This window comes from Sceloporus occidentalis, unplaced genomic scaffold, assembly GCF_023333645.1.
Source record: "Sceloporus occidentalis isolate IW3139 unplaced genomic scaffold, rSceOcc1.0.p SCAF_20, whole genome shotgun sequence".
In the NCBI taxonomy this organism is placed as follows: domain Eukaryota; kingdom Metazoa; phylum Chordata; class Lepidosauria; order Squamata; family Phrynosomatidae; genus Sceloporus; species Sceloporus occidentalis.
The window spans coordinates 10,049,112-10,065,176 of record NW_028317000.1 but is presented as its reverse complement, the minus strand read 5'-3'; the positions used below and the strand labels follow the sequence as shown (position 1 = coordinate 10,065,176).

The window sequence follows — 16,065 nt, the reverse complement described above, 5'->3', positions numbered from 1 at the left end:
GATTCGTACTATGGTCTGGAGGTATCTCTTACACAAGGTCAGGTGGGTAAGCTTGCCAGAAGAGATCCGTCTTAAGTGCCCTCTTAAACGACTCCAAGGAAGTAATAAGATGGATCTCTTCTGGGAGATGGTTCCACAGTTTCGGAATAGCTGCCCTGAAGGCTCTCTGGGGAGTCAATATGAGCCTGGTTGACTGATGTTCGAACACATTCTTCCCAGTTATTCTATGTGTGCGGGGCCAGACTGTGTGGGCCGGATTGTCTAGCTCAAGGTCACTCTGGTTTGCTAGGCATACTAACTCAGCGGTATGTCCTACGGTCTTAATTGAGGCTTACTCCCTGGCATACTCTCCCAACATTTCACAGATGATAATGGAAACATGTGGCCAAGCATCATCAGAATGTTGTCAGAATGGCAGAACGAATGTTATTACAGTGGGCGGTCCACATTCGCTGGGATTAGGGGTGAAGGACCTCCGCGAATATGGAAAAACCGCCAATAAAAAAACACTCTCTAGGAATCTCCTGATCCTCCAGTGCAGCTGTATGGTCCATATTTGCCAGAAGTTGATCACAGAGTTAAGCTGGAGGACCTATAAATGCCTAGAGAAGTGTTTTCTCTAGAAACCTCTAGATTCTCCAGCACAACTCTATGGTCAACTTTTCAGACAACAATGTAATGCAGCAGCTAATAAAGCCAATGCGGTTCTAGGCTGCGTCAATAGAAGTCTAGTGTCCAGATCAAAGATAGTAATAGCATCACTCAAGTCTGCTTTGGTCCAGCCTTACCTGGAATACTGTGTCCAGTTCTGGGCACCACCATTCAAATAGGACGTGGACAAACTGGAGGGTGTCTAGAGTAGGGTGATGGAAATGGTAAAAGGTCTGGAAACCATAAAACTTGTAAGTGGAGACTTAGGAAGCTGGGTATGTTTAGCCTGGAGAAGAGAAGGTTAAGAGACAGAAGAAGGGTTCTCCCTTCATTTCATCTGCTGTGGCCCTGTCCTCAGAGGGAAAGAACCACCAGTGGACCTCATCCCCTTCCCCACTGCCATTCTCTTCTCCTTTTGTGTCATGCCTTTTTAGACTGTAACAGGGATGTAGCCAGGATATTGGGAGGGTGTGTGTGTTCGTGTGCGGTGGTGTGCACACACCACGGGCGTGCCCCCACCTTAACAGAAGGGGGGTTCAGACCCCATGGATTCCCCCCCCCCCCCAGCTATGTCCCTGACTGCAAGTCTGAGAGCAGGGAACTAACTCTGAGAGCATTTCTAAAGAGCGGGGTATAAAAACAGTAACAATAATAATGGCTGAGAGCCATTGTGATGCAATGGTTTGGCGGTAGAGTATGACTCTGGCAAGGATGGTTCAATTTCCCAGAGCACAAAAACCCACTAAAGCGTGTTACAGACTGCCAAAATAAAGCTGCTTGGGGTCTCTTTGGAGGTATGCTGTTTAAATGATGCCTGGGTCCTAAGAGTCTGGAGGTCGCACCAAAGCCACACTCCATTCCTAAGCACTGGAGGGCAGCTTTGGTGCAGCTTCTGGCTTCTTAGGGTGCATGCATCATTTAAACAGCATACCTCCAGAGAGACCCAAAGCAGCTTTATTTTGGCAGTCTGTAACAGGCCTAAATGACCCTGGACAAGTCACTCTCTCACAGCTTCAGAGGAAGACAATGGCAAGTCTCCTCTGAAGAAACTTGTTATGAAAACCCTGAGACAGCTTTGCCTTAGGGTCACCATAAGTAAAAAAATGACTTGGAAGTACGCTGTAATAACATACTGAAGATGGTGGAACAAACTTTTTTTCTGAGGCTTTAGAGACTTTGGGCTACAGAGCAATGGATGCAAACTGCAGGAAAAGAGATTCCACCTCAAGATAATGAAGAATTTCCTGACAGTGAGGGCTGTTTGACAATGGAACACACTCCTTCCTCGGAGTCTGGTGGAGTCTCCCTCCTTGGAGGTCTTTAAGCAGAGGCTGGATGCCCATCTGTTGAGGGTGCTTTGATGGAGAGTTCCTGCATGGCAGAATGGGGTTGGACTGGATGGCCCTTAGCGTCTCTTCCAACTCTATGATTCTATGATTCCATAGAGTTGTTTGGGAGGACCTAGATATCACTAGAGAAAACACTTCTCTAACCACTTGTAGGTCCACCAGTGTGATTCAATGGCCGACCTCTGGCAAACATTGGCCATGGCGTTGTCAGCAACTGTGGAGGATGTAGAGATTGAACCTAACCTAAAAAATAGCATTTTTAGAGTGGCACTATGACTTCCCTTGATCTAGACACTATACTTTTATTGATGCAGCCTAAAATCGCATTGGCCTTGTTAGCTGCCGCATCCCACTGTTGGCTCATGTTCAACTTGTGGTCTACATGGACTCCTAGATCCCTTTCACAGCCAGGTGTCCCCCATGATCCTATATCTCTGCATTTCATTTTTCTGCCCTAACTTGTGCCCTACATTTCTCCCTGTTGAAATTCATTTTGTCAGTTCCCAGAAGCCTCTGCCATGTTGACCTACAGCGTGGGATTCTGGGAGCCCAAATCCCTTAAAGAGTACAGTTTGGGCACCACTGCCCTTACGCCCAGCCTTCTTCCCTCTGCGCTCTTCCATCCGGGACTTTCTCGAAGGCGCCCGGAAGCGAGCATCGACGGCCGTCCTGCCCTTAACAAAGATGGCGGGCCTGGCTTCCACCCAGTGCTTTCCCTCACGGCGGGGGCGGTGTCTTAGCGCGGCCTGGGCTGTGATGACTTGAAACATCCTTCCGCCCTGAAAGAGAAAGCCTCTCCGCGTCTGAGTCCTTTGAGAGTGTTCCTCCCTGCCTGGCGCCGCCTTGTTGCCAGGACCAGAAACAAAGATGGCGGCGGAAGACTCAACGCCCCGCCCCCGTCGCCGCGCTTCAACGCTGCCTCGCTCCTCCCCTTTTCCTGCGTCGTCAGTTCCGCTTCCGGGTTGGAAAATGGCGGCGCCCAGGCGCTGTGGTGGGCGCGGAGACGGAGGTAAGTCACTCGGCGGAGAGGCGCTCCGGGTCCTAGTCTCTGGAGCAGCAGAAAACAAGCTTGCTCCAGCTTCAGTGTGACAGCCCCTTCAAATACCTAAAGAGGGCTATCCTATCACCTCTTAGCCTTCTCTTCTCCAGGCTAAATATACCCATCTCCCTCAATCTCTCCTTACAGGGCTTTATGGTTTCCAGACACTTCGCCAATTTGGTTGCCATCCTCTGAGACGCTCCAGTTCCTCAATGTCCTCCTTGAATTGTGGTGCCAAGAACTGGACACAATATTCCAGGTGAGACCTGACCAAAGCAGAATACAGTGGTCCTATTGCTTGCCTTGAGACACTGTGCTTCGATTGATGCAGCCTAAATTGCATTGGCCTTTTTAACTGCCTTGTATCAGAGCTACCTTGGTTGCAGGTGTAGAATTCAAAGGTCAGTCTGTAGAATCAATGCCTAGAGCAGTGGTCTCCAAACTGTGCCCTTTAAGGGATCTTGGACTTCAGCTCCCAGAATCCCAGACTGTTGGCCAACATGGCTGAGGCTTCTGGGAGGTGAAGTCCAAAATCTCTTAAAGGGCACAGTTTGGGAACCTCTCTTGTAGCATCTTTTTGGACTAACCCTGGCTCAATGCTGGGAAGTTCTGGGAACTGTCGTTTTATGAGACATGTAGCCTTCTCTTTCATTGAGCTGTGGTGCCACAATAAACTACAGTTCCCAGGATTCCCCAGCACTGAGCCAGGGCAGTTGGAGCAGAGACAAACTGGATTATTTCTGCAGTGTGTTTTTGACTCCAGTCAGCTTTGTGCCTGAGGACTGGCCTGGATGGCCCTTGTGGTCTCTTCCAACTGTGTAATTCTGTGAACTGAGAGAAAGAAGTTGGCAGTGTGCACTTTTGGAACAAATGCATCTGAGACTTTAGCCTACAAAACCCCACACTGCCAACTTCTTTTTTTCAGTGAGCCCCAAAGCTGCTACAGGATCTTTCTAGATATCGGTTATATGGGATATGGGATGTGGTGGCTTATGGTTAAGACACCAGTTCTGATGATCAGAAGATAGGAATGTTGGCAGTTCAAGGTCCAAGTGCTGCATGATGGGCTAAGCTCCCATCACTAGTCCCAGCTTCTGCCAACCTAGCAGTTCGAAGGCATGCAAAGGCAAGTAGATACATAGGTACCACTTTGGTGAGAAGGTTTCAGTGTTCGGTGCAGTCATACTGGCCACTTGACCGCCAGAGCAGTCCTCGGACAACACTTGCTCATTGGCTTAGTAATGGAGATGAGCACCACTCCCTACAGTCAGACACAACTAGACGTTCATGTCAAGGGACTATCATTGCCTTTACCATGGTTGTCCATTTCATACTTTTGCGGTAAATTATACATTCAGTAGGTACAGGGTGACCAGGCACCCTCATTTCCCAGCACGTGCCCTACATGCCTTCTGTTCAAGAGGAATCCCAAAATGTCCTCCGTTTCCAGCATGACTCACAATGAGCTTATACATTATAAACCGCTTAGGGAGTGATTAGTTCACTGATAGATGTGTACTTATTATTGCTATTGAATTTGTATGCAGATTAGTGTTGTTAGCTTTTATGTTGTAATGCATTTTGTGGTGCCTGCCCCTCCTTTGCAGTTATGACATCTGGTCCCCCTGAATAGGCAACTCTTCTTAAGGCTTGATTCTGAGTCAGCCAGTGTGGTTTTACTGATGTATTTAGTTACATGTTCTTATTCTGAAAATCAACTAGGCTTGGCATAGTGAAAATTGAAGAGATCTCTTGCACCTATAATGGTTTTGAAGAAGTCTGGCAACTCTAATGAGAAATACACAACAACCAGGAAATATGGGAAGAGGCCAATCTGAAAGATGCACATACTGTATGTGAAAGGAGAGTGGACATATTCAGAAATCCTTGCTGCTGTGTAGAGAGTTATTGCATCTTCATCTCACACTTCTTCCAAATTGCTAAGGGTTGTGCATGCAGTTCTTTCCCCTGTCCTGATTTTATTCTCATAACATATCTGTGATGTAGGCTAATCCGGGAAAGATAGTGTCTGGTTTGAGATTACCCAGGGCCAAAACACATTGTAGAAATAATCTAGTTTGAGACTGCTTTAACTACCCTGGCTCAGTGCTAGGGAATTCTATGAACTGTACTTTTGTGAGACATTTAGCCTTCTCTGTTAGAGAGCTCTGGTGCCAAGAAACTACAATTTCCAGGATTCCCACTGAGCCTGGGAAGGTAAAGTGGTCTCAAACTGGATTATTTCTGCAGTGTGTTTTGGACCCCAGTCAACTTTGTGCCTGAGTAGGTCTTTGACGCTGGGTCAGTTTAGGGGCAAAACAGACTTGCAGTAAGCGCCAGGTTGGGGATGGCATTGAATGCAGTGTTTAGACGCCGCATGCTCTGATGCTGTCACCATGCCGCTGGGAAGCCCACGACTGGCCGCATGTGCTGTGACTTCACGCTGTTTCAGCAGTGCGGCGTTTACATGTGCTGAAACGCTGCTGCAAGAGTGCTCTTTTTCCGCCCCCAAAAGAAGTGGCATTTTGCCACTTCTCTTTGGTTCAGAAATACGCTGGATCGGGGCCATGATATGTGGTTGTCGTGGCCCCGATCCAGCACTCAAAGCAGCAGTGTGATGCCGCCCCTTTAGGGCCGTCTGTTTCAGCCCTTACTCACAGTCTGATACAGTAACCACACAGGGCTCATGTTGAATGTATTATAAGCCTATACTGAAGCAGATTTGTCAGCTTTTGTTGTACTACGTAACGACTTGGTTTTGCAGGAACAGTTTTAAACACAGTTAGTCTTTTCTTCTGAAATTTATTGGCTGAAGTGACATAGGCCGAATCCACACTGCAGAAATAATCCAGTTTCACTCCACTTTAACTGCCATGGCTCAATGGTGTGGAATTCTAGGAATTATAGTTTGTTGTGTCACCAGAGTGTTCTGATAGAGAAGGCTAAACATCTCACAGAACTACAATTCTCATAATTCCATAGCATTGAACCATGCCAGTTAAAGGACCTTCTGCATGTAAGGCATGTGCCCTGTCACTGAGTTGTGGACTCTTTTTTCGCAGTAAAGACTTTGGGTCTCATGTTTCTGAATGAAACAGCAGTATTGTCTATATTGGTTGTAGTGTAAATGTGGCCTATCCGATGTGTTCAGACTGCAATTTCCTGAAGCCTTCGCTGCATAAGCAGCAGCGAAGGATGATGGAAGTTGTAGTCCAGAACATCTAGGAGGCTGCATGATTCTACAAGGGCTTTTGCTAACACCTGCAGGGGACATATCTTTCTTAGGTGTTGCTGGTGATGAAGCAGTCAAGATAGTTGTGATTCCATCTGGAGAGATGGCTCAGAAAAACGGGGAAGAAATGGCCGAGGTTTCACTGAAGAATGAGAAGATCTTCACTAAGATGGGGTCAGATCTCTGTCAGCAGAAAACTGAAGGCCATTGTGATGGAAAGGCATCTTCATCACCTCAGCTTTTTGGGGAGAAGAAAGAAGAAAAACTGGACTGTGAAGGTAGCAGTTTATGCAAGCTTGGGTGAAATGATGCAGAAATCATAAACCAAATTTAGACCATTTCTATTACATACTTGTATTTCATCGTTAGACCTCACAATAAGGTGGTAAATCTGAAATCAGTGCTGGTTGGTTTCCTTCCTTCCTTCCTTCCTTCCTTCCTTCCTTCCTGTGATGTGTCTTCGTTGGATGCCAATGGTGTTAGTTTGTTATGTGTGGACAAACCTACATAAACCCTCTCTTTGTTGTTGTTCTTAACTGCTATGAAGCTGACTTCAACTTATGGTCACCCTATGAATGACCGACCTTCGGGTCATGCTATCATCAACAGCCAGTATTATTGTTGTCAATACACTTGCCCTTTCCCTTGTGCTCTACCAGTCCAACAAACCCAGGCTAGCCCAAAGTCTGGAAGGTATTGCTACATTTCTTCACCCTTGTCACTGCTTCTGTGTTCATAGAGGTTAGAGCAGGGGTAGGCAACCTGCGGCCCGCGGGCCGGATGCGGCCCGGCAAGGCCTTGGGACTGGCCCCAGCCCGGTCCTGCCGCCGATTGCCGCCGGAGCCTTTGGCCTCTCACGTGAGGGTGTGGGGCCTTTGGCCTATCAAGAGGAGGCAGGCAAGGGGGGCAATTGTCTATAGAAGCCTCTGAAACATGCATTTATATTAACATTTTTTAAAAAATCAGCCAATTTGTTAGCATGTCCTCCATTTTTTTTAAAAAGTGTCCTCCATTTGAAATTTTGTCCTACATTTGAACCGGTTTATTTATTTATTTAATTTTTTTAAAAAAAAAATTATTTAATTATTCATTTTTTGGCTTCGGCCCCCCAGTTGTCTGAGGGACAGCAACCTGGCCCCCGGCTCAAAAAGGTTGCCTACCCCTGGGTTAGAGGGACAGCAAGGAAGAGGAGCAGTAGACCCTAGAAGGACCAGGAGTTAGCTGTGAGTCCTTCCAGGGTTGTGGTCCTTGACAGGTGCCTGGTGATGCCATTTTGTGGCACCAGCCCCATCTAAAATGAGTACACTAGGCCTACTATAAGTAGAGTTTCCAGTTTTCTCCTATTTCTTTATTCTAGCTGGCAGCCTTTTGCCGAAGCTGGAGGTAGAATGGGAGGTTGGAGATGACTGTCCAAATGTGAAAGCTCCAAAGCCTGTGCAGAGTGTTGAGCTGCTCCAAGAGGTAAAAGAGGAAGCAGAGGAGATGGGACTCTTTATACCATTTGGTGAGTATTGTGTTGCTGCCCCTCCAAAGTGGATCCTGACACTTAAATTTCCTCAGGATCACCTCTTAACATGCTCTATATTGTGAGAAGGAGCATGCAAAAATCTGAAACTTGAGGCATCTGTAACCCTTTTGCATTTTTGTTGGTGTACAGCCAGGAAAGGGTACACTCAGTCCAGATGTGGCCCACAGAGGTTCTCCATCTGGCCCACAAACTTCATCTCATTGATCAGAGGGAAGGTATTTTCAGACTGGGAACTTGTTGTGTGGAAGTGACCTTTAGTCCCAGAGCAGCTTCTAGCAGCCATTTGTTGGTCATTAAGATACAGGCCTAGATGCTATAGTTTGTCCCAGCTGGAGCAGACCCACTGAATCAATGGTAACTTGAGACAATACATTACACTGATTCAAAGAAGCCTGCTCCATTCTCAGTATGACACCTCTTCAGATATTTAAACATGGCTACCATGTCAGCAATTAATCTTCTCTTTGACAGATTAAACATACTCAGCTCCATAAGCTGCTCCTCATAGGGCGTGGTTTCCAGACCTTTCACCATTTTGGTCACTCTTCTTGGGACACACTCCAGCTTGTCTACATTCTTTTTGAATTGTGATTGTCAGAAATGGACACAAGATCCCAAGTCTGACCAAAGCAGAATAGACTGGTATTATGATTTCCCTCGATCTATACTGCTGTTGATGCATCTTAAAATATATTTGCTTTCTTAGCTGTTCCATCTCATTGCTGCCTCATGTTAAGCCTGTGGTCCACTGTGACTCTTAGCATTCTTTGGCATGTCCTGCCATCAAGTCAGGTCTCACCCATCCTATATAATATATAATAAGAGCCCTCCCCTCCCTCCTTCCAACTGTCATCTTCTGGCCTGGGAGGGAGTGATCAGGCAGGCCCAGCTCCATCAGGGCTAGCCTGGAAGAAGAGACTCCTCCCTCCTTAACTGTCATCTTCCGGCCTGAGAGGTAGTGATCAGGCAGATCCAGCTTCATCAGGGCTAGCCTGAAGGAAGAGACTCCTCCCTCCTTAACTGTCATCTTACAGCCTCCTATTCCCCTCCAGCTATGCTCTGACTGTGTAGGGGAGAGGCTTGTGTACCCTAATTAAGTTGTGAGCTATGCTGGCAGTGGTATAATAGCCACTGGCAGGGCCTCTCATGCCAGACTGGTCACAACCGAAGGATCTGGCCAAGAACGCCAAAGGGCAGGATGGGCTCTCTAGCCTTATGGCAACCATCCTAGGAGAAGGAAAACACTAATCCCAAACCCGGGCAGATGGTGTTCGTCTAACTCTGCAAGGTCAACCATCTCAGAGAAGGAAACTCTAATCAAACCTATGACCCGAGGACCTCGCTGCCACTGTCCATGCTTGTCAAGACCTCAGCAGTCGAACCTCTGGTTTAAAGGGTGAGGCCAGTTCTGTGCATGCTGCGCTCCACCAGAAAAATCCATTGCACAGGCTGGAAGGATACATCCAACGTCATCAATGTGCTTGTAGAAAGCACGGATGAATCCTTCCTGAATCTTCGTTTGCAAAGAAAAGCCAAGAAGAAGAAAAAGATTATTATTATATTTCCTTTCATTTTCTGCCTAAGTTTAGTAGCATTTAACTTTTTCTGCCTACATTATAACCTTGCATTTCTTCCTGTTGCAATTCATTCTGTTAGTTCTGGCCCAGAAAGTTCTGGCCCAGATTTCTAATCTGTGAAGTTCAGATTCTGTCCTTTGGGCATATTACTGTATATACCCATGTATAAGTCTTGAAATTTTAGTCAAAAAAATGACCCCAAAAACCTGGGTCGATTTATCCATGGTTCAGTGTAAGTGTTGTACTTTAACTCACACACACACATATGAGCCATCCCTTTTCTCTGAATAGAGTGATAAAAGGCAAGAGCTTAGTCCATCCTGGGAGCACCAAAAAGAAGCATGGATCTCCTCTACTCTCTCATCTATCCAGCCTTAAGATGAACACAAACAATTATGCCTGCCAGAATTTTCTAAGTTCTTTGGCATAATTTTCCTTTGCACCATCCTTTACATCCTTTGTTACATGCACCTAAGCTTTACTTTCAATTTATCCACGGGTCATATCAAAATCCATAATTTTGGCCCCAAAACCTTTCCTCTACTTATGCATGAGGTCAATTTATAGTTGAGTATATACGGTAGTAATCCCTCCTAATTTAAAATCATCTGCAAATTTGATAGTGTGCCATCTATTTCATCATACAAGTCATTGATAAAGATGTTGAATAGCATTGGACCCCAAGACAGAATCCTATGGCACCCCGTTAGTTACTTCTCTCTAGGATGAGGTGGAGCTATTGTTGAGTACCTTTTGAGTTTGTTCAATCAGTCAGTTACAAATTCACCTAACAGTTGCATTCCTTACTGAAATCAAGATATGCTACATTCATAGCATTCCCGCCATCTACCAACTTTGTGACTCTATTTAAAAAAGAGATAAGATTAGTCTGGACTGGTTGGTTTGGAAAAACCCATGCTGGCTTTTCATGGAATTCCTGTCTACGTTCTTACAGAATTGTTTAATTATCTGCTCTAAAGTCTTTTCTGGGATTGATATAAGGATGACTGGGTGATAATTATTTGGGTCCTCTTTTTTTCCTTGAAGATGGGGACGACATTTGCCCTCCTCCAGTCTGCTGCCATCTTTTCTGTTCTCCAGGAATTTTCACAGAGTAGTGACAGTGGTTCTGAGATTACTTCTCCCAGTTCTTTTAATATCTTTGAATGTTATTCATTTGGCCCTGCAGACTTGAATTTGTTTAGGGTAACCAGGTATTCCTGTATTGCCTCTCTACCTAGTGTGTGGTGCATTTCTCCTACTACATCATGTGCTCCATTTTCCTCAGGTTGAGCATTTTCCTTTTCAGAGAAGACCGAGGCAAAGAAAGTGTTGAGTAGTTCTGCCTTTTTTTATGTTCCCTGTTAGCATTTTGCTGTCTTCTCCACACAGCGGCCCTACTATTTCCTTGTGTTTCTTTTTGCCATGAACATAACCAAAAAGCCCTTTTTATTGTTTTTGACCTTTCTGGGAAGTTGCAGCTTGTTTTGTGCTTTAGCTTTTCTGACTTTCTCCCTATTTTGTTATGTTCTTTCATCTGGACCCTTCCTACAAAGAACTCAGCTTCCCTCATCCTTCATTTTATTGGCACACAAGCCTTTAAGGTGGATTCTGCCGAGGGAGTGTGTGACTAGGCTTGGACCACCTCATGAAGATCATAGATATAGTCTTTCAAGGATATTGATAGCCATGATTAAATATTTGAAGGCATAACATGTTGCGGATGAATCAAGCTTATTTTCTACTGCTTCAGCGACTAAGACTCAGAGATTTCACTTCAACATTAAGAAGAACCTCCTGACAGTAAGAGCTGTTTGACAGTGGAATATACTGCCTCAGAGTGTGGTGGAGTCTCTTTTGGAAGTTTTCAAACAGGCTAGATGGCCATCTATTGGGAGTGCTTTGATTATGTCTTACTGTTCGGCAGGGGGTTGGACTGGATGGCCCTTGTGATGTGTTCCAACTCTGTGATTATGTGATTTTATATTGATGCCAGTGTTGTGCGTATATACATGTTTTTTCTGGTTTCCAGAAGAGCGAGAAGAGGGAGGGAAGAAAAAGAAGAGGAAAGCTACAAAGCGAAAAAGGGAAGGAAAAAGCCAGGAGGAAGAAGAAGGAGGGCCCTTGGATTGCAACCTTAAACTAGATGACACATTGGACCGGACTTTGGAAGATGGGGCAAAACAACACAACTTGACAGCTGTCAATGTGCGAAACATACTGCATGTGAGTCCAGGATCTGGGGGAAAGGGAATACAAAATGAAAGGCTACAAAAGATAGCTAGGTGATCATAGCTGTGTAAAGAGGAAAACTGAAATCACTAGCCTCACAAAACCCTGTAGACTAAAGGTTCGCAACCTCTTTGACCCACTGAGCCCTTATTTCTATGGCGGAACTCCTAAGAGGCCTACCATATGTCTTACAAGTTAATAGTGTTTAAGAGTATATATAGGAATTATTCTTATTCTTTAATTTCATTCAATTTTTATTTCTTTAATTTTCCTGGAGTTGCTGTGGAGCACCTGGGAGTGTACGCAGAGCCTTAAAGACTCCTCGGAGCACAGTTGGGAACCCCTGCTCTCGACTGGACCAGGACCAGTCATTGATAGCTTGGAAAGAAACAGGAATTCTGATTTATCAAACCCTCAGAGGTTGTTCACCAGAAGATGATTTCTCCTGTGTAGAAATCTGCCATTTCTACAGCCACTTTGGGATTTATATTAACCTTTGGGATTTATATGTCCAACTCAGTATCTTTGAATTGCCTTTAGAGATTTCTGGATGCTACTGCAGCTGCAGAGCTCTTTCTTTGCTTAAAAATGATGGCAGGTTCAGTCCTTGGCATTCTCTTTTGAAGGAATGAAGTAGCAGGTGGTGGGAAAGAGGCTTCTCTGCTTGAGATCTTGGAGATCTGCAGCAAGCCCTAGTTCCCAATCTGGCACGATAGTCCTAATGACTGGCAGATTCTGGGAGTTGTTGTTCATTGCCTTGCTTGAATTAGGCTAGGTTGTATTCTGCACTTTCAGGAGATCACAGCTGGGGAGGTTGCATATGGCTCCTGCACTTTACTTTTGCAGTCCCTGAAGCTCTCTGCCAGTCCTTTAAAACCTCCCAACTCCATCTTTAAAGAAAAATTGACCGAATTTGGAGACAATTTGCACCAGAAAAACCGCAGAAAGCCTCCCAAAATTGTGGAAGCACTCCCATCCAAACCATCAGAACCTTCCACCACCAAATCTTTGCTTTCATTAGAGTCCCTTTCTAAATAGCAACAGCAAATGACATAACATCATTTCTGTTTGCTTTTCTGGGAAGGCCTCTGAAGAAAAATGGAGGTGCTTTGGTATGTGAGGTGTGTGTATGCACACGTATACGTTTGAATGCATGCATGTATGCATTCCACAGAGGGGTTAGGGAGGAAATATTGTCCCTATGCAATAGCCCATCCCCGTTTTAGATGTTTCCTTATCTTCAAATAAAGGTAGCTTGAAAGCCTTATTTCTGTTTTTGGGCCTCCAGGAAGTGATCACAAATGAGCATGTTGTGGCCATGATGAAAGCCGCCATCAGCGAGACAGAGGACATTCCTATGTTTGTAAGTCTCCCTTTGTCTTTATTTATTGAATTTATACCCTGCCTTCTACCAGGATGGTTTCCAAGGGAGCTATAGGGAAATGGGAAATCAGTTTGCCCCTTGAAGCATGTGGTGCAATTGAGGAGAAGAAGACAAAATTTGCTGTATCAATTTTTCAGTCCATTCTAATGGACTGATGGATAATTTGCGCTATTTTTCTGTCCCTTAGGAGCCCAAAATGACTCGTTCCAAACTGAAGGAAGTGGTGGAAAAAGGAGTGGTGAGTAGGTATATAATTGCCTTGGTTCTGCCAATCTTGGAGACTTTCTTCTTGTTTAAGATATATATTTTTGCAGCAACTGTAAATAAGAAATGCTTTCTTCTAGACTGGGTGGGAGATCTTAGCCTTGGGGCAAGATGGCTTGAAAATATTAAAAAGAAATAAAAAATTCCCAAAAGCAAACCTTGATTTTGCCATCTGTTTTGGTGTTGGACTATGACTCTGGAGACCAGGAATTGATTTCTCACTTGGCCATGAAACCCACTGGGTGACCTTGGGCAAGTCACAGGCTCTCAGTGTTGGAAGAAGGCAATAACAAATGTCCTTAGCACAAATCTAGCCAAGAAAACAGCATCATATGTTTGCCTTAGGCACCATAAATTGGAAATGACTTGAAGGCACACATGATACACTGTTTTACTATGTCATTGTCTTTAATGGATTTGGTATCCATGAGGGATCCTGGAACCAAATCCCAGTGGATACCAAGGCAGGCATTTCACAGACCACCTTCTCCGTGAAAGGTAAGGGCTGATGTGGAAGACAGTGAATTGAGTGCAATAAAAGTGGTGCTTATAAGGCAATTATCAACTTATATTAATCCATTTATAAAGTTAATCCACACATACCATATGGATCAAATAGCCCTTGATAGAAAAACGTTTTCAGTAACAAGGGTGAGGATTCTCTGGCTCTATGGCTGAGCCAAATGTCTCTCTTTCCTTGCTTGGCAATACCCCCTGTCACTAAGGGCACCCTCCCCAAATGATTTATCACAGGGATAGGAGAAGTACACCCTTTGGGCTTCATGCAGTCCACAAGCCCCACTTCTGTGGTCCCTGAACACAAAAATCCCTGGATCTCAAACAGCTGTTTTACAGTTTTACTGTTCTACTATGTTACTTCTTTCCCATGTACCTTAAAAAAATTAAAAAATTAATATGCCATTGGCAGGGATAATTCTTTTATTGTTTTATTCTGTGAAGTACCATGTACATTGATGGTACTATATAAAGAAATGGAGATTTTTTTAAAAAGTAGTAAACCTCACAAAAACTCCTTGCAAATGCAGTGGTTCAATGCTTCTTCCCAGAAGCTCCAGTCCCCATCAGAAATACTTTAAACATGACAAAAGCAACTCGAAATGACATTTGGCCCCTTCTGATACCTCCAGAATGCATGAGTGTGGCATGAGGGGACATGGCCACTGCCTGCCATGTGGTGGCCTACTCCAATCTAAAACAATTTCCATTTTCTGCACCTTTCGTCTTCTTTGATGATCTTACAACTAAGTTGCTTTTTCAGATCTTAAGTTTCACTATTTGATTGGCTGCTTTCCCCTTGCCTGAAGAAAAGATAATTGTATGGCGGATGTATTTTAGGTGTTGTTGTTGCCTTCAAATCGTTTCTGACTTACAGCGAACCTAAGACGAACCTGTCATGGGTTTTCTTGGCAAGATTTATTCAGAGGGGATCATAGAAGCATAGAACCATAGAGCTGGAAGAGACCACAAGGGCCATCCAGTCCAATCCCCTGCCATTCAGGAACTCTCAGTCAAAGCATCCCCGACAGATGGCCATCTAGCCTCTGTTTAAAGAGGCTGTTCCACTGTTGAACAGCCCTTACTGTCAGGAAGTTCCTTCTAATGTTGAGATAGAATCTCTTTTCCTGCAGTTTGCATCCATTGTTCCGTGTCCTGTTCTCTGGAGCAGCAGAAAACAAGCTTGCTCCCTCCTCAATATGACATCCCTTCAAGTATTTAAACAGGGCTATCATATCACCTCTTAACCTTCTCTTCTCCAGACTAAACATCCCCAGCACCGTAAGGCATTCCTCATAGGGCATGGTTTCGTCTTTGTCTTCCTTTGAGACTTAGAGAGTGTGACTTTCCATGGCTGAGTGGGAATTCTGGTCTTCAGAACTGAAATCCAGTGCTCAAACCACTACACCACATGGCTCTCTTAGGTGTATGTCTTAATTTTCTTGTCTTATTTTCTCATCTGTGTTTCATAAGAATAGAAATTTAATAGAGAAAGACAGACCACAAGTACAGTAAATGAAATGAAAAGCAGGACCAGTTATAAAATCCAGGTGCTTTTTTGAAAATGTTTACCGTGAAGATGTTTATATAGTAATGTTGGTTTTCTTTAGGTAATTCCTACCTGGAATATTTCTCCTATCAAGAAGGCCAATGAAATCAAGGTTAGTATCTGGTTAGGTCCTTAGTGGACCTGTCATAGACAAAAACTATGGCCTTCTTCAGCAAACTCCCCCCTGCCATTGGTTGCCCTAGAGAACAATGTGTGTGTTGTTTCTTTTGCCTTGGCTTTTCATGTATAACATACATAAAAATATTTATTTCAGTGTAATAATCCAGAAACAGGCCACTTCTCTTTCTTCTTTTCCTCCTTGTTCATTGTGCTGGTTGGAGATGTTTTTCATGATGTGACAGAAAGATGTTTAAGGTCCAAAACACATTGCAGAAATAAACCGGTTTGAGACTGCTTTAACTGCCCTGACTCAGTGCTAGGGAATGCTAGGAATTGTAGTTTATTGTGGCACCAGAGCTCTCTGACAGAGAAGGCTAAATGTCTCACAAAACTACAGTTCCCACAAGTGCCTAGCATTGGGTCAACAAGCTGTATTGCTATAATAATGTATAATGTAAATGTTATTACCCATTTTACTTACCTACGAAAGAATGGAAGGCTGAGTCATTCTGGTTGTTAGCAATGGAGGTCAGGAGGAGGGTTGAGATATGAGGAACAGGAACTGTCTAGTAGGGCTTTCTTTTGTTCTCAACCCAAAGGGTGCTCAACAATGGCTCCTTTTCA

At 44.5% G+C, this 16,065-nt stretch overlaps 1 protein-coding gene across 2 annotated transcripts in view; it reads left to right on the top strand.

Annotated features, from left to right (window-relative positions):
- The first annotated feature begins 2,944 nt into the window (after window positions 1–2,944).
- Window positions 2,945–16,065, top strand: part of GON4L (gon-4 like) — a 60,645-nt gene continuing 47,524 nt past the window's right edge. Inside the window, exons 1-8 of one of the 2 annotated variants that reach the window (XM_089483089.1) lie at window positions 2,945–3,009; window positions 3,187–3,298; window positions 6,325–6,549; window positions 7,629–7,775; window positions 11,409–11,602; window positions 12,897–12,971; window positions 13,180–13,230; window positions 15,383–15,433. In XM_089483089.1, coding sequence (XP_089339215.1) covers window positions 6,375–6,549; window positions 7,629–7,775; window positions 11,409–11,602; window positions 12,897–12,971; window positions 13,180–13,230; window positions 15,383–15,433 — 693 coding nt within the window. In that variant the 5' untranslated portion in view covers window positions 2,945–3,009; window positions 3,187–3,298; window positions 6,325–6,374. The remainder of the gene's footprint in view (window positions 3,010–3,186; window positions 3,299–6,324; window positions 6,550–7,628; window positions 7,776–11,408; window positions 11,603–12,896; window positions 12,972–13,179; window positions 13,231–15,382; window positions 15,434–16,065) is intronic. The other variant, XM_089483088.1, reaches the window with a different exon arrangement.